General features: G+C 42.8%; 1 protein-coding gene across 1 annotated transcript; it reads left to right on the plus strand.

The window, feature by feature from the left end:
- Positions 1-576: 576 nt before the first annotated feature.
- Positions 577-20,383, plus strand: LOC138593781 (ras-related protein Rab-37-like). The gene is made up of 9 exons (XM_069664868.1): positions 577-737; positions 8,975-9,085; positions 11,019-11,060; positions 11,222-11,288; positions 11,386-11,438; positions 11,655-11,720; positions 13,377-13,433; positions 13,506-13,582; positions 15,370-20,383. The coding sequence occupies exons 1-9, from the start codon at positions 582-584 to the stop codon at positions 15,473-15,475; spliced, it is 735 nt and encodes a 244-aa protein (XP_069520969.1). The 5' UTR covers positions 577-581; the 3' UTR covers positions 15,476-20,383.
- Positions 20,384-20,646: the final 263 nt, after the last annotated feature.

A 20,646-nucleotide genomic window follows, 5' to 3' on the forward strand; every position in this document is an offset into this window, starting at 1 on the left:
TGGTTTATTGGATTAGATTGTTCAGGTGTACCTAATGAAGTGGCCGGTAAGTGCGTATATATACATTTCACTTCAGATATTTTTTCACTCATGTCTAGCTCCATACTCTTCTGTAATTTAAACATTTAAAAGCCCTGAACAATGACAACGATAAATTAAAGTTGGAGACTTATGAATAGACTTTAGTATTTGTAACGAGGTGTTCAATAAATCCCGCTGATTCAAAGCCCTTTAATATATGAAGCAGCTTCAGTTCATCTTCTTCGCACGTCCTTCCATTCTACAAACTTCACATCATCTTTTTCCCCTTATTAGCTGCTGAGTTTCATCCTCCATCCTCTTCATTCTCCATCATCAGCCCCTCCCCCCTTTGTGCTGTATTCAGCGTGAACGATCACGACGCGCTTTGTAAATGTTAAGTGATGTAGGCAGAAGACTGTGATTCAGTCCGAAGGAGGAGCCTGAAAAGGCGCGTGGAGAGAGACAGAGAGAGAGAGAGAGAGAGAGAGAGACGTGGTTTGTCAGTTTTGATCCTCCTCACAGACTCCTCTCGTGTAAAAGCGCGCAGGGAGGACGGCAGGATGGAGCGGATGGAGTCGATGGAGCCGATCTCGGCGAACTACACCACGGCTTACCCGGAGATCCAGCCCGACAGCGGCTACGAGTCCAGAGAGACCACCGAGAACAAGGCGAAGACCCCCCCAGCCCCGACATATGATGAGGAGTTAGTGCACAAGGTATGGCGACCTGTTTACAGAATTAAAATAATGGTTTCATATCAAGAAATTGGTTCGATTTTTAAACTTTGCAACAACTAAATTAATTTGCAAGTGTGTTTTCTTTGATATTTTTTCTTGATCGTTTTATTTCATTATTTGTCACTTTGTTTCCTGAAATATTCCTTATTCATACCCCGCTCCTGCAGCCGGCTCTGCCTCCGTGCCGGACAGGTTTCTGCGCTCTCCGTGGTGCTGATCTTCATTTGGAGCGGTTTTATTTGGTCCGTTTCCAGACTTGTTGCGTGTCAAATCTGGCCAAAACACATGATTCCCTCTGTGATGTAGAGTCCGACTTTAAGAGTGCTGCTTTCCCCTCTCACGAGCGTCCTGCTTTTTGCTGCTTTAGAGATAAATAAGACTTCAGAGGTCACTTCAGTCGAAAAGCCCTGAAGGAATTAAAATGTGTAGATGTGAGCCTGTCCGTCATTATCACAACAGACTAAACATGTTTTAATGATGTTATTGAAATTAATTCTCTGTAGATTTAGGTGAGATTACATGTTGCTGTTAATTTGTTGATATAATACCCACTTCCGTTTTTAAATGAGCAATTAGATGGAGGAAGACTGGTCCAGAGGAGTGAATGTTTAAGATCCAGGAATGCTCCCCGAGCAGCGACCACCTTTACAAATCAGTATTCAGTTTATTGCCAAGTAACACATGCAAGGAACATGTCTTGTTTTGTTGCATAACCGTATACATTGAAAAGAATAGAAAATATGTAAACAGCTACTCCTGTCAGGAAACTTTCATAAAATAAAATAATAAATACAAATATTAGAGAATATGATGTACAGAGTAAGCATTGTCTCAGCTCTTTAGAAAATATTAGCATCTTTCAGCTAACTGTTTCGTTTCACCCTCCCCACTTTCATGAACTTCATTTCAGACAAAAATAGCTGCTAAGCAACATTTAGCGGACAGTAAAAGCCACCGAGCACCAGCCAAGCACAGCACAGCACGGCTGAATTAGGCAAACATCTATTGGGAATAAAAAAATTATGCTTTCAGGTCAGGAGTGCTGACCTTTGCCCTGCTGGTGATGTAGCAAAGAGGAAAGAGGAACTCCCTGTGGGCTGCAGTGCATTGTCACATTGTGTTATGAGGATGTACTACAGGAACAGCTGCATCAGTTCAGTGACAGGGAGCTGTGTCAGTCAGCATGTTTCCGTTATTATTTGTTCTATGGACCGTGAGGAATCAGTGCCTCATCTCATATGTTTTATCCTAATTCCAAATATTTAGTTAATTACATCCTATTTAAGAAATGTCCTATTTGTCTGATGCTGTTCGATCACTAGTCTTATTTTTATTTCACTTTTATTTAACCAGGAAAAAAGCATCAGGGCCAAGACAGGCAGCAGCACAGCAAACAAAGTTTCCGACATACAATGAGCAGCCAGACGTACAATAATACAGGATACATGGCGATAACAAAATTAAATAACAAGTGAAACCAGCCAAACGTTGTCCAAATCGACCACAATCATAAATATATCAGGCAGGGAGCGGCGGTTTAGCTCAGCAGTTAAATCGTGGGTCCCTTATACAGAAGCTATAGTCCTCGTTGTGGTGGCCCCGGGTTCGACTCCCACCCTTGAGTTGTCTTCCCCCACTCTCTCTTCCCCTGTTTCCGACACTATCCACCGTCCTCTGTCCTTCAATAAAGGCATAAAAGGCCAACGAATGAATAAATAAATGAATATCTACAGAACATCTACAGCCAGCTGTTCCTTCCTCCAAGTTATTCAAGATCGCCTTAAAAGCATCCAATGAGACACGTTCCTTGAGTTCCAGGTCTTTTTGTAATTCGTTCCAAGAGAGCAGCAAACTTAAACGCCTTTTCCCCCAGTGCAGTTCAGACCTTTGGGACAGACGGTATAAACATTGTAAATTCCTGTAATCCTCTGCTGTAGGATAGAAGGTACGAGGGAAGCATACCTATATTAGTCTACGTGTGGACAAGGCAGACCATCCAACACGTGCATACAGCATGATGATGAGTGAGGGCTTTAAAATTAGTGATGAACATCAATGCTCCACGATACACAGTAATAATGTCATTGCATTTGAAATAATTACATTAAAGAAGGATTTGGTTCCTCAGGACTGCTGTTAAGTGACGTTCTGTCATTAGTGTGAGTTTAGTGAGCGTTCCCTAAAGGGACATGAACCCTGATGTGGCCATTATGACCAGCTGCCTTTAATTGCCCTGGAAGCAGTGTGTGAGCTGTGTATGTGTGTGTTCATGAGTGATATGAGGCTTATTCTGTGAGAGTAGCAGGTGCTTTGCAGAGGGGCAGATTCTGACAACACAAGCTGATGCACTCTGTTCTTTTCTCTTGTCGTTCACATTGTCTCTTTTCTCTGTGGGCGAAGTAGCTTTTCTCTCTCTCTCTCTCTCTCTCTCTCTCTCTCTCTCTCTCTCTCTCTCTGTTTCCCCCCTGAGGGATCAGGTTACTTTACACAACATCGGGGGGAGGCTTCTTTGAGCGCTGGTTGGTTAGAGGAGTTATTAGACATGTAGCTGTAATGTCTCTGTGGTTTACGATGTCTACAACTCCCTGTCCTACAGTCTGATACTTTTTACATGAGCAATGGTTGCTTTGCCAGAGCTTAAAGAGGAGCAACTGTAGTGAAGGCGCAGGTAGCAGCAGGTCGGCAAACAGTGGAAAAACCATCAAAGCATCTAATCAAAGCACTTGATGCTCCAGATAAAAAAAGAACATCTGCAATCAGATGAATGACTGCAATTCAATTCAAAATAATTTATTAATCACACAAGGGTCAAATGGTTTGGAGCAGCTTGTAATGTAACGACATTAAAAAAAACACAGCGACGTACAGACAACAATAAATCATGAGAGCTATGATATGGAATACGATTTCTTTTTGCCTTTCTTGAGAGAGGAGAGTGGATAGTGTCAGAAACAGGGGAAGAGAGTGGAGATGACACACAGCAAAGGGCCGAGGGTGGGAGTTGAACCCGAGGCCACCGCACTGAGGACAGTAGCCTCTGTACATGGCTGCCAATTTAATCGCTGAGCTAAACCGGCGCCCAGGAAGATTTAAAACAAAAATAGATATTTAGGAGATCCGTCTTAATAGAACAATAAAAGGATCAGTCTTAATAAAAGGATAAAAGTCTGTAAAGAAATATAAAACCTAAGGAGCATTTAGTAACCTCATTGCAGAGGGGATGAACAAATTTGAACAGCGGTTAGTTTTACAAGCAGGTAAAACATAAGAATGTCCTCATGGCAACTGTGAAAATTCACTTAAACAGTAAAGAAAGCAGCATACGTTATACTCACCAGTTGACAGTGTTTGTACAGTTATCCTCGCTGCCTGTAGGGGGAGACAAAAGTTGCCTTGCAGGTTTTTGGTAAAATTTCTCAATCGATAGAGATGTTGGAGACGATTTTAACCACGGAATAAAGGTACTCCGTCAGCTCCTTTTTACCACTGATGACAGTGCAACGGATCCATATTATAATAAAGTTTCTCGCTTGTATCTCACTTGTGCATGAGGGAGCATGTGAAGAAGCATGGGAGCATGCTGCTGATGCTTTCACACGATTGAAGTCACTGATCAACAGATGGTAGCACTTAGAAACACAGGGTTTAACTAGTTAGTATGAGGACTAATAAGATTGCTAACTAGCATAGGATGCTATGCATTAGATGCTCACCATTTTGAAAGCAGCTTGGGAATCATTTATTTATTTACAATTGAGCTCTAATGGCTCTATCAGGAATAGGATATTTTTTATTAAGAGTGTGGGCTACCTGTTTGTCAAAAATGTACAGATCATAATATATTTTGTTGCCATGATATAAAATGACATAACATTGTAAAACACACAGACATTGCCAGCAATGTAAATGTCATCAGCCATCAGACTGATGATCTGCTGCTGTTCTATTGTTTCAAATCCCGACTCTGCAGCATAATGAAGTGTCTGAATTAGTGGCATCATGAAAACTGTCAAGCTACATTTCATGCTAGCCTGTGCGTCACAGACTTTCTACCCTCCACAATGACGCAAACCCATGGCTCAGGCTGAGGATAACCCACAACCTCACGTGTCAAAATACTGGTCCTTCTCTTTAACTGTTTCTCCAACTCCTCAAGCATTAATATCATTGTTATGACCATTATGGCCTCCATGGAAGCTCTTAGAGAAGCTCCATTACTGGTAAGAACGATGAGCTTAAACAGGAAAAAATGAATCCACCAGCACTTAATCTGCTTATGGAAGATGAATGAAGTGATATTGTCTCTCTCTCACCACACATATGAAAATATACTGTACACATCATCCGTGTTTGATTCCCGAACATCCGCAGTGCTTTCACCTAATTGCCTCCAGACTCCGGTGAGGTTTCATGAGACAGGCTAACCTCTGTTACCACGGAAACAGCGTTGCACCCTTTTCCTACCACAACATCCTCATCATCACGTGTACAGGAGCTTGTGTGATTCTACAACTGACACACACACACACACACAGATGCAGGCAGGCATTATGTTACATGCTCTCAGTGATGTCAGTAAACAGGAAACAGATGCTGTGAAGTCACAGGAGGATCAGATGAAATAATCATATTGCTTTTGGGCTGGATGATGCTGGTGCTGGTTAAAGGGGAACTCTGATGTTTTTAAATCATCATCCATATTATTTATCTATTATTGGGTCTAAATGACTAAAAGGTGCAAAGCGTTTTGTAATTGTTTCAGTGGATTACCTCAACCAGTAACTGCACGGGCTGTAATGGCTGCAACGTAATCCTTGGAAGGCAAATGTGCCCGATCAAAGTCTCAATCTTTTCCACTGACAGGCTCGGATTGTTCTTCTGAGTGTCTGAAGGAAAGGATCCCTACAGAGATAGACCTTTTTGTTACAGAGGAAGAGGATTTTTTTAACCACAAACAGACGTTACATCGCTCTCTGCAAACACACCAGACTCCATTCACAAAAACATCCATTTTACCGCAGGACACAGGAGCTGTGGCTCTACTGCTGCCTCTATTGGTCAGTTTGTTTGTGGAAATGTTTTGCTCGTGTGTTTAAAATGGCTAGTACAGATCCAACACAATATCTGTGTGACGCACAATAAAACAAAAAAATATATCAATCCAGACAAGCAATTGGCATGTTCAGGGAGAGTGAATGTTTGTTTTTATCAATGAAGTCTGGCAACTTTGAAGAGGGCGATGTAGCAGCTGTTTCTGGTTTCAGGTCCGCTGTTTGTTTCACATGTCAACCTGGGACCTCGAGCAGCATTTTGTGGTCTTCGTACTAGAACACCTTACTTCAACTGCACGTCAACAATAAGCCAGCGGTCAGAATCCAAGTCATGCTTTTAAGTGTCGGGCCACTTTCCCAGCTGCAGCTCCCAGTTTCAGAGTATGTAAATTAATTATTCATATTTTATCCACAAGAAAGATGTGACACACTTCTGAGAGTTTATAAATCCTTCTAAATGCTGAGATCAAAGTGAGGCTGTTAAACCTGTAACTGTTGAGAAAAGCTGCTTCAACTCCTCAGCTCTAATCCTTTCTTCATTCTGCCTCCTCATCTTCCTCTTTCAGCCTTTATCATTCAAAGTTCAACTGAACTGAGTTACAGCTGGAGCCCTGCCTGGTTTTTCCTGATGATTAGCTCACCCTTTCAATATTTTTGTTGCCATTTGCAACTTCAAAAACTTTTTTACTTGTTATTAAAACATTGGTCCTGAACAGATCTTTGGGTTTTGCAGAATCATAAGATATTGACGTTCTTGTCAAGTTATGCAAAAAATTCACAAGGCGGCCATTTCCTCAGAGTGGGCCGCTCACATGCTGTTAACAAAAGGACGATGTTGGACTGCTGCGTTCCTGGTGTTCAGTCGTATAAACGTTGGGAATCTGACAAGTTGTTTTCATTTCAAAGCTTCCGGACTGATCAATGTGAAACAACATATTTGATATTTGATTAGCAAATTTGTTCCACAAACTTCATTGAAACGATTACACTCTCAAATCCAAACATTAAATGTTTCATATAACATCAAAATAAATCTGATTTGACAACAAAGTAGAGATGTAGTATACATGCGCCAGATCATTAAAAACAATCTAATCTAATCTCATACAATCTACCTATCCAAGACTGAGCTCCTTGTCATCCCAGCCAGTCCCTCTATGCGACTGCAGCTTGGACAAACTGATCAAAGTCTGCCTGGAACCTGGGCGTCATAACTGACGACAAGCTAACCTCAAAGGTTCACGTGGCCTTGATTGCTCGGTCATGTTGATTTGCCCTGTACAACATCAGGAAGATCACATCAGAGCCAATGATTGTATATATAGATGGACGACGCGTCTCCATCTGCTCCCATTGTACGAAAGTGATGCCAAACTAGCCCCCGTGATAGGCGCTGCCATCTTGTGATGGTGACGTCATTTGGAGCCAGAGACTGCGCAGTAGAGATCGGCGGGTGGCGCCGCCGTAGCCACTTCCAAATAGAGAGGATTTGGGCTCACTTTTAGGGAGCTGTCATGTCGGACATCTTTTTACACAGTCTGTGGTCAGAGCATGAAATACAACTGCTGGTACAGGCTCTCGGGACATCACACATTGATTACTTCAGCTCCCTCCTGGCAGGCGTCCTGCATGCACATTCAGACCTCTGCAGATGATCCAGAACGCAGCAGCGCGACTGGTCTTCAATCAACCAAAAACAGCACACGTCACTCCACTGCTCATATCCCTCCACTGGCTCCCAGTTGCCGCTCACATCAAATTCAAACCCTGTTGCTCGCTTACAAAACAGCAACAAAAACTTACCTACTTACCTTACCCAGCTTACCTACACTCCGTCCCACCCACTACGCTCTGCCAATGAAAGGCGCCTGGTACTCCCATCACAACAGGGCGCTAAGTCTGTAACTAGACTCTTCTCCTCAGTCGTCCCCCGGCGGTGGAACGAGCTACCAAACTCCATTCGGTCCGCAGAGTCCCTTTCACCTTTAAGAAGAAGCTAAAGACCCAGCTCTTTATGACCTCTGACCTTGATGATGTTGATGCTATTGATGATGATGTTGATGATGATGATGATATTGAAGATGTTTATGTTGTTGATGATGATGTTTCTACACACCGTGTACATTGCCGTGTACATTGTGCTTGTGTTGTCTTAACTCTCAGATGTACGTCGCTTTGGACAGAAGCATCTGCTACATCAATCTTAGTTTTGGCAAATGTATCATTTTTGTAATTTTTGTATTTTTAAGATATTAAAGGAAGCTGATCTTCTACGCCAAACTGATAAGCTACTATTACACAACGGCTAAAGTTAGCATTCAACCACGTCCTAGCTAACGTTGTTATTTCTTACTATTACATGAGGCTGATTAAATCTGTCCAAGACTCTGTCCACTGACATTTCCTTTCCTACCTTGCACTATGAAATGGTTATGTTAGGTAGAGAAAGTGGTTTAATGCTAACGTGTTGTCTATCAGTAGCTATTTAGGTTCTCAAATTATGTCCTGATTTCTTTCTGAATTTCTCATCCTCTTTTATGCTGCTGCTCAAACGGGAAGCTGTGAAATGATAACGATTTGTCAGACTAGAAATGTCTTATTTGAATTTCCACCTTAAAAACGGCGGTACGTTGGTATCCTTAACAGCTTGTGAGCTTCACATCAGAGCAAAAATGGCCACAGTAAGAATTTGCTTCAGAAAGAGCTCACGGTCACTTCTGAACACGACTGAAGAGAAAAATGTCCGATTTAAGTGGTTTAGTCAAGAACACTTCTGACAAGCAGCAGAACCGACACCACTCTACTGTCACAGTTGGAGGGCAGCGTGTGTGTGTGTGTGTGTGTGTGTGTGTGTGTGGAGGTGGTGAATACCTCAGCGTGACTTCCCAAAGACAAACGGCCCTGCTGAACTAACTTTAGTGCTTTGAATGCTGCCTTTTATTCATGTGGTTGTCTTGAAGGTTGTCTGAGTGAGTCACTCTGTAATAACTGTTCACTGCCAGCCTCTTATAAAAGATCATATTAATCGTGTTGCTCGGAAGAACAAATGTCCAACATGACGCAGACGCTGACTCACAACTCAATAATAAAATGATTGTGAGCATTCAGGCAGAAAGTAATTTTCAAGGCTGACATGTTTTCATTGAAGCTGACTGTTTCCTGCAGACGATCCTGGTCGGGGACAGCGGAGTGGGGAAGACGTCTCTGTTGGTGCAGTTCGATCAGGGGAAGTTCATCCCCGGATCCTTCTCTGCTACAGTGGGCATCGGATTCACGGTATGACGACTTTCATACTTCATGTGTCCATATTTTTTTACATACAGGACATTGTCTGGTTGAAAAGATGTCAGACAACACAAGGAGAGGTCGCTCCTACTTACACAGCACATTTAAAAACAGGAAAATCAAAGTGCTTTACATCGACAAAGAAACGGCAAAGACCATAAAAACAAAGGGGAAAAGAAAACAGTAATTAATTTAAGATCTCTAAAAGCTGCTTTCTTAAATATTTTATCAGGAATCTTATTTTACATCGTAAGTTTGTGCGGCCCGGGCTGCACGGTGGTGCAGTGTTGCCTCACAGTTAGAAGGTCACTGGTTCAAACCCCAGTTTGGACAAAGTGGGCCTCTCTGTGTGGAGTCTGCATGTTCTCCCCGTGCATGCTTGGGTTCTCTCCTTGTACTCCGGCTTCCTGGGGTTTGAAGACGTGCTCGCTAGGTTCACTGGTGACTCTAAATTGCCCGTAGGTGTGAATGTGAGTGCGAAAGGTTGTCTGTCTCTCTATGTGTAAGCCCTGTGATTGACTGGTGACCAGTCCAGGGTGTACCCCACTTCTCGCCCAATGACAACTGGGACAGGCTCCAGCCCCCGCCGCAACCCTGAACAGGATAAGCGGTATAGATGATGGATGGATAGAGTTTGTGCGGCCCAGTGTCTGCTCTGCTACATGTGCTGCAGACAGTGCTGAGAGGATTGTAAGCTGTGGAGTTGATGCACTCTCTGCTGGACAAGCTATGTGATGACACCATTTCTAAATCAGCCCAAGCATTATTTTCTGCGTAGATGTTCTGTAAGTTTCATGTTGGCACATTTTAGAAGGATAAGCCGATTCTGACCTGTGAAAGGCCTTTATGGGTTGACCGATATGTTGGTCTAGTTCTCCTAAAGAGCTGTTGATCATATAGGAAGGTATCTAAAGGTGAAGATATCTACAGCATCATGCAGGCCAACCGTGGATATGCTAGCACAGTCCCAATCATACTCACTCTGAGCTAGCTAGCTTGTTAGCTTCTAAGAAGAAGAAGAGGACATGCTTTATTAATCCCCAAGGGGAAATTCAATGTTTTCACTCTGTTATTACAAACATGCTACACACACATAGACCCGAAATACACACATGCACAAACAGGACTCTGTGGACATGCATTAATGGAGAGATGTCAGAGTGAGGGGGCTGCACATGGACATGGGCCCCAAGCAGTTGCCCATTTGGTGCCTTGCTCAAGAACACCTTGACAGTGCCCGGAAGAGGAACTGGCACCTCTCCAGCAACCAGACCTAATCCCATACTTGGGCGATACCGGGTACCTGCCCCCCTCCAGTTCCTAAGCCAAGTCCCTATAGACTGAGCTGCTGGAGTTGATCCCAGCTGTCACTGGGCGAGAGGCAGAGTTTCACCTGGGCTGATCACCAGTCAATCACAGGGCTGACACATAGAGACAGACAACCTTTCACACTCACATTTACACCTACGGGCAATTCAGAGTCACCAATGAACCTAACGAGCATGTCTTTGGACTGCGGGAGGAGCCGGAGTACCCGGGGGGAACCCACGCATGCATGGAGAGAACATGCAGACTCCACACAGAAAGGCCCCCTATGTCTGAACCGGGATTCAAGCCAGGAACCTTCTGAGCTGTAATTACTGCACCACCATTTAGCCCGCCATTCAAACAAACAAAAATATTCAGTTGGCCCATACAGCAGTTCCAGAAACAGACAGACTCTGACGTCGGTAGATAAATAACAGGGACTCTATTCGTTCAAAGAGATTAAGCTGTACATTTTCAGTGTTTAAAGTGGAGGCAGAAATCTCAAAACTTTGATGAATAAAGAAAAAAACAGCCAGAAAGTTATCAAGAAAATATATTTGTTTATGTCTTTGTGATTCTAACATCATTTTCAATCTCTTTCTATTCTTCTCCTCAGAATAAAGTGGTGACTGTTGACGGTGTAAAGGTCAAACTGCAGGTCAGTAAGTGAACCAGTTCCAGAGAAAACGTGCTTTCACAACAGAAGCCTATTTTTAGAGCTCAGGCTAGCTTCCTCTGTGTGTTCTGTAACTGAAAGGAGCCAAGTGGAACCAGGCCAAGTCACCATGCACTGCTCCTTTTTTTATCTTTGTGTTTCAGATTTGGGACACAGCCGGACAGGAGAGGTTCAGGAGTGTGACACATGCGTATTACAGAGACGCACATGGTATTTATACCCGAATACACATCTGACTCTCAGCTGAGCTTTTACCCACAAGAGAAGCACGTGCTTATTTATCTTTTTTTGTTGGTTCTTTCCAAAGCTTTGCTCCTCCTGTATGACATCACCAGCAAAACCTCCTTCGACAACATCAGGGTAAGTCTGCTGGATGTCTGCAGACCGAGGAGGAGACAGCCTGAAACAAAACTAACAAAGATACAACTATAAATCACATACATGTTAATTAATTACAGCCTAATGCAAACACACTCTTCTCTCTGTTGTGCTGTGTGTGTGTGTGTGTGTGTGTGTGTGTGTGTGTGTGTGTGTGTGTGTGTGTGTGTGTGTGTGTGTGTGTGTTTCTGGTTGCAGGCATGGTTAACAGAGATCCATGAGTATGCACAAAGTGATGTAGTCATCATGTTGCTGGGAAACAAGGTGAGAGGAGACACTTTGAGAAGCTCAGCAAGAGAAAGAAAAGAGTTGTCAGGGATGTGATGTGTGGGGGAACTGGATGGATTGGCTGCTTTTGACAGAACAGAGGCACGATTCATGTTTGTACTGTATGAATAAGCTTCAGGAGGATGTTCAATACAACATATAAAGAACAACCAATCACAGTATATAATCATGCACATTCATGTTAAAGCGACACTTGTATATGTTTGTATGTCACCAATCGTTCAAATGACAATGTGTAATGTAAACAGTGTTGCTCATAGTGACAAATCCACAGGGAATAATCAGCTGACTCTGCAGTGCTCTGCTCTACAGCACGTCAGGCCTTCATAAACCTGCTGTGCGCTAACCAGCACCAAACAGCAGACAGACACAGCTGAACATCCCCCACTCTCTCCCCACAGTTCCTCTCTCTCTTCAGCTGTCCGACAAAGGCAAAAAGCATAAAACAAATCTTTAAATTGAATTTCACCATACATGCTAAACACAACATAGCTACATATTGTATCTTTACATTGCTATCATGTTTTTTGTTGCTATGAATGTAACAATGTGTCTGAAGAAATCAAAACTCACCTGGAGGACACAAATGCTTTTAGTCCTTAGAACATGAGGGAGGATGCACCTCAGCCTCTTGTGGCCGAAATGAGTATTACAACAAGTCCTGAAACACGATTTATTTTTTACCTCCCAAAACCTTTTTTTCTCTGAGTTTTTTAAACAAAGAGAAAATTAATTTAAAATAATATGGTGACAAAAAATTATTAGAACTAGAAAAATATTTGCATCAGACTTAGATCATGGATCACCAGATCTCTCTAACCTCTCGGGGCATCTGTACTTTCAAATGTCCAATGAGGAATCTGCTGGGTACAATGCAAAGATACAAAATGCTTTTTATTAGAGGTACACTTTTTACATCATGCTCATCTGTACACATTATGCTGTAAGTTTTTTTTCATGCAAAGTTAATTCAAAATATTCAAACAAGACTTGATACCCAAACTTAAAGTTCAAGATCACCACTAAGAATACAGCAGCCACACTTTTCCAAGCCTCTATCGCAGCTTGCAGGGAATGTTTCCACAACATTACCTACATGTTCTAATTATGTTTGAAAGAAAACATTTTAATCTAATATTCAAAGAATGTTCAAAGGATGTTTATGATTTCAAATAAAGTTCTTGTAACGTTAAAACTTAAACTCAGACAAAACGTTTTAACTGAAGATGTTTTCAGGATGTTATTGAGGCCTGAGACGTCAGAACACCTTATATGTCACATTTACTCAATGTGACATAAAAACAAGGGTAGAACATGCTGACTGCAACATTCTGACGATCTCTTCTGGATGTTAGTACGGCCTGAACTATCAGAACAGGATTTATAAAACGTTCCTGAAATGTGATTTGAACATTCTCACTGCAAAATGTTCTGCTGCTCTTAAAAGTAACATTCTTGGAACCAAATAAAAACTTCCTGCTCAAAACATTACCACAACATTCTCAGAACGTTCTTAGAACAAAACATTTCCAGCTGGGATAATACTTTATTTAGCTAAGTGCATTGTTTTTATTGAATCAGAAGTTAACTTGCGTCCTGTTCTAACCATGCTTTTCTGGATCTCTCTGTCAGGCTGACATGAGCAGTGACAGAGCGATCAGGAGAGATGAAGGAGAGCGGCTGGCCAGGGTGAGTTCATCATTCACAGCTGCAATGGTCTTCACTCTGCTGCTCACTGATTATTGTTCTTCACGTCTGCAGGAGTATTCAGTTCCTTTCATGGAGACGAGTGCAAAGACAGGAGTCAACGTAGATCTGGCCTTCACGGCTGTGTCCAAGTATGCCAATTACACTATTATTCCCTTCATCTGTTTGCTGTTTATTATCCAACTGCTAATACAGTCATTTATTGACATTACGTGGTCAAACATACTGTAGGTAGTCTATATGTAGACTTTACTTTATCAGCTGATCATTACTTCTGTCAAGCTCTGGTAACATTTGGCACATTTCAGGTTTCAGGTACTTTGTAAGTGGCCAAATTGAGAGCACAGCCTGTCTAGATCCACAATGTATGTGCTTTGAGATATTTGTACAGTTTGTAGTCAAGAAGTTGCTAAAGGAATTCAGTTGCAGCTCCATGCATGGGCATTGTTATTCACTGTTGAATGTTAAATACATTTTAGTCCAGGTCTTAACTATCCACAGAGACCAAGATCTTGCATGTAGACACTTTTTCTAAATGACTAATAGGTGCAAACAAATTAAGAGGCTTTTTTTAAAACCTGAAACAGCCAGAATATCTCTCTTTTCAAAGCCACCGGACTTCATGGGCAAAAGGAGTAAACACTTCTTGTTGCTTGTTTACTGCTGCTTAAAACTTTTTTTTGTTTGTGTGTTGTTGTGTGACTTTGGTGTTTTAAATGGTTAGTTTAAAGTAAGGAACACAAAACAAGACAAACAAACAAACTAGTCAAGGCAGCTTCTGCAGACCAGCATCTACTGTGTTCTGCAGGGTAAAATGACAGATTTTTAAATGGAGTCTGGTGGATTCAAAAAGAGGTTCAAACAAAGCATCCTACTCTTTAACAAAAAGGTCTATCTCTGTAGGGATCCTTTCTGTAATGTTGTCAGTGGCAATAACAAAAACTTTTAGTGATGTTCTTTGCCCCCAAGGATTACATTACAGCCATTACAGCAGAGGTAAAGTACTCTACTGGAAATGTACCTATTAGTCATTTGAACCTCAAAATGTGTAAAAAAAATATGGGCCCAGTTGGAATCCACCTTTGACGAGATATGAAGAATATTTTACGAACAAGATTAAGTCAAATCCTCGTATGTGGCTGACCGCATCAGGTCAATGTGCGCTTTGTGGGCAATATGTTACAAGGACTGTCCTTATGAGGCCAATGACAACGTGTTCGAAAGCAGGTGCACGCTGCGCACATAGGTGAGGACAGCGGAGGAGCAGCTCCGCCTACTCCCCGAGCAAAGTATCCAGAGCCATATAGACAGAGAGTCGCTGTGCAGTCACAAAGTCTGCAGCTGTTGGCAGCAAAATAAGACATGTATTATCCGCAAAAAGTTGGATATCTGTTCATGGCGTGAAATATCTTTAAAAACCTGTTTGAAAGCAGGTGCGCGCTGCAGACGTAGGTAAGGACAACAGATGAGCAGCCCCGTCTACTCCCCGAACAAAGTATCCAGAGCCGTATAGACAGAAAGTCGCATCAGTAGAGGTCCAATATGCTACATGATCCGCCATTGCGATGTCGCAACTCTCTCTCTCTACAGCTGTGAAAGTACCGTCACTCATTCAGTCAGTCAGTCAGTCAGTCAGTCACATACAGAACCGTGTGTAGGGCTGAGTGTTCAGTGCTAGTCATAGTTTTTTCCTACCACAGAGTTTAATCCTCTGAAAGTGTTCAGTGAAATCTTTGGTCAGCAGCTCAGCAATCATAATGAAGCTTACACAGCAGGCTTCACAGATGGTCGAGTAAAACTGCCCCAAACGGTCATAATTTACTTCAGAGTCCAAATACCACATCATTATTCATTGAAGGATTAAAAAAGCTGTCTGTGCTGTTTTTGAAACTGTGTGGTGTCTGGTTCTGTTCCTCAGGGAGCTGAAGCACCGAGCCGTCCAGCATCCCAATGAACCCAAGTTCCAGATCCATGAATACATCGAAGCACAGAAGGAGAAGACAGGCTGCTGCAGCTACTTCTAAATCTCATCTCTCCTCCTCCCACCGCTCCGGGTGCACAGACTGTCAGAGACACACCGAGAGCTGCTGAGTGGGAGGAAGCCCGATTCACTGCTGCTCCCAAAGTATGACTCTGCCATTCATTCAAGACTGCAGGCCAAAAGTAGATCAATGGACTGAGAGGAGGACAAACCAAGATATAGATTCACCAGGCCCACGGCTCTCCTCAGCCAAGAACAGTTTATTCAGCTTTTAAAACTGACATAATGAGCAACTGGATATATTTTTAGCAAACAGTAGGATCTGATTTTAATTTTATGAGAATGCTTCTTTAAGCTATTTGCTTTCTTTGTCAGAGTTAGATGAGAAGTCAGTGCTCTCATGTATGTTTGTTATACACCTTGGGCCTTTAGCTTGAGTTTAAGCATCCAAACATTTTAAAAGCTGTAGGTCTTTTCTTGCAAACACATCTGCATTATGATGACGTTATTCCAGTCTCTTTATTGTAATTAATTCATTAAGACAGCTGTGATTGATCCGCTCGGTAGCTTCACAAAAGCAGCCGCTTAGCTCAGCCTACCCTCTCAAACCACTGCTGGGTGATGGAAAACGCGTCACTAACTGGACGCCACTTGTGATTTTTTTTCTGCGAAAGTCGCACCAACACCCAGTCTGTATTACTGCAAATGCTAAGGCTTTCATCAGTGGGCCATAGGCTCAGTCCCCATTGTGTTACCTCATTCTGCGATAGATAGTGACTTAACAGACACTTCCTGACATTAAAGCCCTTACCTAAAGCACAAACATTAGATTTTATTGATCTTCTCATCTAACTTGTTCAAAGAAAGTGAATTAGCCTATATCCCAAATCTTTCCCAGAACTTGTTCATGGAGGAATTATATAAGGTATGTGTCATTGAACAATGAATGTCTTGCCTCATATAGATCTGACTGGAAATACTTTTTCTACCTTTTAATTTAAATCTTTGCTTATGAAAGTATGAGGATGTTACCAACACCCCAATTTGCCAAAGTTATTGTTGAAACTTAATACACCCACACAGCACTGACAGAAGCCAGAAGAAAACATAGTCTCAAGGCAGAGTTATATAAGTTTGGATCTGCTTTGAAAAAATCAACATTGCTGCAACCTTATGTATCGTACAATCTACCAACAGCTCCAGGCAAAGGCCAAACACTGTGTCATGGATGCAATTCAAAGCCAAGTACATGGACTAAAGCCCTGTCTGTCTATGACTCTGAGCGACTGGTTTATTTTTAAATAACTGTTTTGGATAAGTCACAGTCGGCAGTTGAGAAAAGCTCAGGGACACAGCTGGAGAAAATGAGCTCTGACCGCCTGGTGAGGAGGACTGCAAGACAGCTCAATTTCTGAGCATGCAGAGGAACCATCCATGTGTAAATGATAAAAAATGTTATGGTCACTTGAAGGAGGATTGCTGCACAAGACTAAACATAACATGAGCTACTTGACAGTGATCCGGCAATGCGTTTCTACTCCCAACACATCAAATACAGCTGCTCGGTGAGTGGCCCTATGCTTTGAAATATGACAATCTAGGATGGCAGGATGATTACCGCATTCATGGGCTGGCCCGAGTTCAAAAGTTTACAAGTTCTTCTTCCGACCTTGGTGTGTTCACCAGCTTTCAGTTGTAATGGGCTAAAACACATTAGGGCTGAACACCGCTGTGTTGGGAGTTTTCCTCAGAAAACGAGAGGGTTGCCTCTTTGGGACTGCAAGTTGGGAAGAGGAAGGCTCTGACGGTGGTTTGTGTTATGTACCGAATGGCAGTTCAGAGTACACGGCCTTCCTGGAGTCTCTGGGCGGAGTCCTTGAAAGGCTTCCGCCTAGGGACTCCATAGTTCTGCTGCCGGACTTTAATGCCCACGTGGGCAATGATGGAGAAACCCAGAGGAGGGTGATTGGGAGGAAGGGCCTGCCTGATCTGAACCCAAGTGGTGTTTTGTTATAGGACTTCTGTGCTAGTCATGGATTGCCATAGTAAACACCATGTTTGAGCATAGGGTGATTCATATGTGTACCTGACCACCCAAGGCCAAAGATCGATGATTGACTTTTTTTTACATCATCAGATTTGCGTCTGTATGTCTTGGACACTTGGGTAAAGAGAGGAGCACAGCTGTCAATCGATCACCACCTGGTGGTGAGTTGGATCAGATGGCAGGGGCTGCTGGACAGACCTGGTAAACATTATCGATAGTGAGGGTGAATTGGGAACATCTGGCAGGGGTCACTGGCCATGAGTTCTTCAACTCCCACCTCCAGAAGAATTTCTTGTACATCTTGTGCATCTGGGGAGGTTGGGGGCATGGAACCCAAGTGAGCCATGTTCAAAGCCTCCATTGTGAAAGCTGCTGATAGTTATGGTCAAAAGGTTGTCGGTGCCTGTCGCGGCAGCTACCTAAGAACCCCTTGATGGACAAGAGCAGTGAAGGAAGCTTTCAGGCTGAAGAAGGAGGCCTTTTGGGGTTTGTTAGCCCAGGGGTCTCCAGAAGCAGCAGGCAGGTACCCGGTGGCTAGGAAGGCTGCGGCTTCGGTGGCTGTGGAAGTAAAAACCCAGGCGTGGGAGGAGTTTGGGGAGGCTATGAACAAGGAATTTCAGTTGGCCTCAAGGAAGTTATAGCAAACTGTTAGACAACTCAGGAGGGGAAAGCGGTGCTTGGCTTAGGCTGTATTCAGCAGCGGTGGAAAGAACACTTTGAGTAACTTGAATCCATTTGCTGCAGACATTGTTAAAATGTTGGCTGAAGGCTGAAATGCCTTTTCAATGTCTCATGGAGATCTGGGACAGTGCCTGTGGAATGGAAGACCAGGGTGGTGGGTCCCATTTTTAAAAAGGGGGACCAGAGGGTGTGCTCCAACTATCAGGGTATCACACTGCTCAGCCTCCCAAGGTTAGTTTATTCCAGGGTGCTGGAAAGGAGGCTCTCGTCAAATGTTTGGGGACCTCAGAATTGAATCACTGCTTTTTGCAGATGATATGGTTCTATTGGCCTCATCAAGCTGTGACCTCCAGCAGGCATTGGGATGGTTTACAGCCGAATGTGAAGTGGTTCGGATGAGACTCAGCACCTCTAAGTCTGAGGCCATGGTTCCCTGGAGGAAAATGGTGGATTGCTTCCTCGGGCCTTGAGTCTCTGACTCAAGCGAAGGAGTTTAAGTATCTTGGGGTTTTGTTCATGTGAGGGTAAAATGGACCAGCTTTTCACAGACGGGTTGGTGCAGTGTTAAGTGGACCAGCTTTTCACAGACGGGTTGGTACACTAGTAAATGGACCTGCCTTTGACAGATGTGTTGGTCAGCAGTAATGCGGGCATTGTACCAGAATTTATTGGTGAAGAGGGAGCTAAGCCGTAATGTTTACCAGTTGATCTATGGTCCAACCCTCACTTATGGACATCAGCTCTGGGAAGTGACCGAAAGAATGTGATTGCCGGGTAAGGAGCACATTGGAGGGGAGCTCGGAGTAGAGCCGCTTCTCCTTCGCATCGAAAGGAGCCAGCTGAGGTGGTTTGGGCATCTTCTAAGTATGCCTCCTGGGCACCTCCCTGTGGAGGTTTTCCAGACATATCCAACTGGGAGTAGACCCTGGGGTAGACCTTGAGGTTGTTGGAGGGATTATGTATTCCGTCTATCCTGGAAATGCCCTGGAATCCCACAAGAAGAGCTGGAAAGCGTTGCTGGGGAGAGGGATGTCTGGATTTACTTGCCTAGCCTGCTGCCAAGGCTACCCGGCCCTGCGTAAGCAGAAGAAAATGGATGGATGGATGAGCAAACGACATGCAAACTATGAAAAGATGCATTGAATTTATTCCTCAGAACTTGACTACATAACTCTTCTGTGACCCATCCATCACCCCTAACTGCCATCCCAAGGTGACTATGGGGCTTTTATACTTTGTCACCTAACTTCAGCACCACAACAGAATCAATTTAAAGGACAGCACCAAGATATGAAGTTAGAGAGCTTCATATTTTGAAGTGTTGGGACACTGCCAAGCTGCTGTATTTCTAACTTTGGAGTGAGAACAGCTGGATTTTTGGTTGTATTACCAATTTTGTCTTTAATTTAGGAAATGTATTGTGTATTTGTGAGTGAGCGAACAGATTTTTGTAAAATGTTTTCTGACATGTTGGCTGCACTATTTTCCTCCTGTCAAAAAACTTTTTTGCTTTTGTGGAAAACATTTTGAACTTTAAAGCTCGGTTGCATGTTTGCTGGTTTGCATGTACCATATCTGTGCACAGTGCCTCTAGACCGTATGAAACTCTGTTTATATTTGCAACGAGATGAAAATATATTCAAATAAGCATTTTAACTCGGCACTCAGGGTTAAATTTTGGTTTGAAAAATTAGATTATGTGTGATTACATCCACACATTAAAGCGTAATCTATAGCAGAACAAGATGTAATCAAAACACTGACGTATTATTACCTCAAGAGAGCTGTTTTGACAACCGTTGTATCAAAGTTGACCTATTTATAACATCAAGTTTACACAGAGACGCATCATTTTGAGTTTCAAGCAATCAAACGAGAATCTTTAAGCTTGGGAATTCTTTTTAAATCATCACACAAAGTCATTTGATCCAACAAGAAATTCAAATAGCTTTAAGAAACTTACAATGTCAGAACCTCTGAGAAACCTCTGCAGGACAACAGTATGCAACGCTCTTCAGCCAATATTCGTTATTCAGAAACTATATGGATGCCTGTTTTAGTGTGGAGAAGTCAAGTAGGATTCAGTTTATAATCTAAATTTATTCAGATTTTAGCCAATAGAAATGTATATTTTGAACGGCTGTTTGTTGTCCATAACGCTGCAAAACGTTTGTCTTTGATGTAATGTATGCTGCATAACAAATAAACTATTTTTAACCAAGATTAGTTTATGTGAACAATGTGTTCCCCTACTGTCACCCACATGTGGTTGTTAGCTGTAGCCACAAGGGCGCGTTTAGTGTGTGTGAGTGTGTGTGTGTGTGTGTGCGTGTGTAATTTAAAGAAAATCAAATGACCACAAATCGCCTGACAAAAAAATGCAGATGCGGTCTGTGAATTCTCTTTACCTCGTTTCAACCATAAACCGATCACTTAAACACGTGTTATGGACCATAACTTATGGTCAACATTTAATATGGAGTAAA

Source organism: Semicossyphus pulcher, unplaced genomic scaffold (genome assembly GCF_022749685.1).
Source record: "Semicossyphus pulcher isolate SPU_LCO1_2020_fin unplaced genomic scaffold, fSemPul1.0.p SCAF_16, whole genome shotgun sequence".
In the NCBI taxonomy this organism is placed as follows: Eukaryota; Metazoa; Chordata; class Actinopteri; order Labriformes; family Labridae; genus Semicossyphus; species Semicossyphus pulcher.

Coding starts and splice junctions, on each gene's coding strand:
- LOC138593781 (XM_069664868.1), top strand. CDS start 582: ATGGAGCGGATGGAGTCGATGGAGCCGATCTCGGCGAACTACACCACG. Junction 9,086..11,018: donor CAGTGGGCATCGGATTCACG/GTATGACGACTT, acceptor TCTTCTCCTCAG/AATAAAGTGGTGACTGTTGA. Junction 11,289..11,385: donor GTATTACAGAGACGCACATG/GTATTTATACCC, acceptor TTCTTTCCAAAG/CTTTGCTCCTCCTGTATGAC.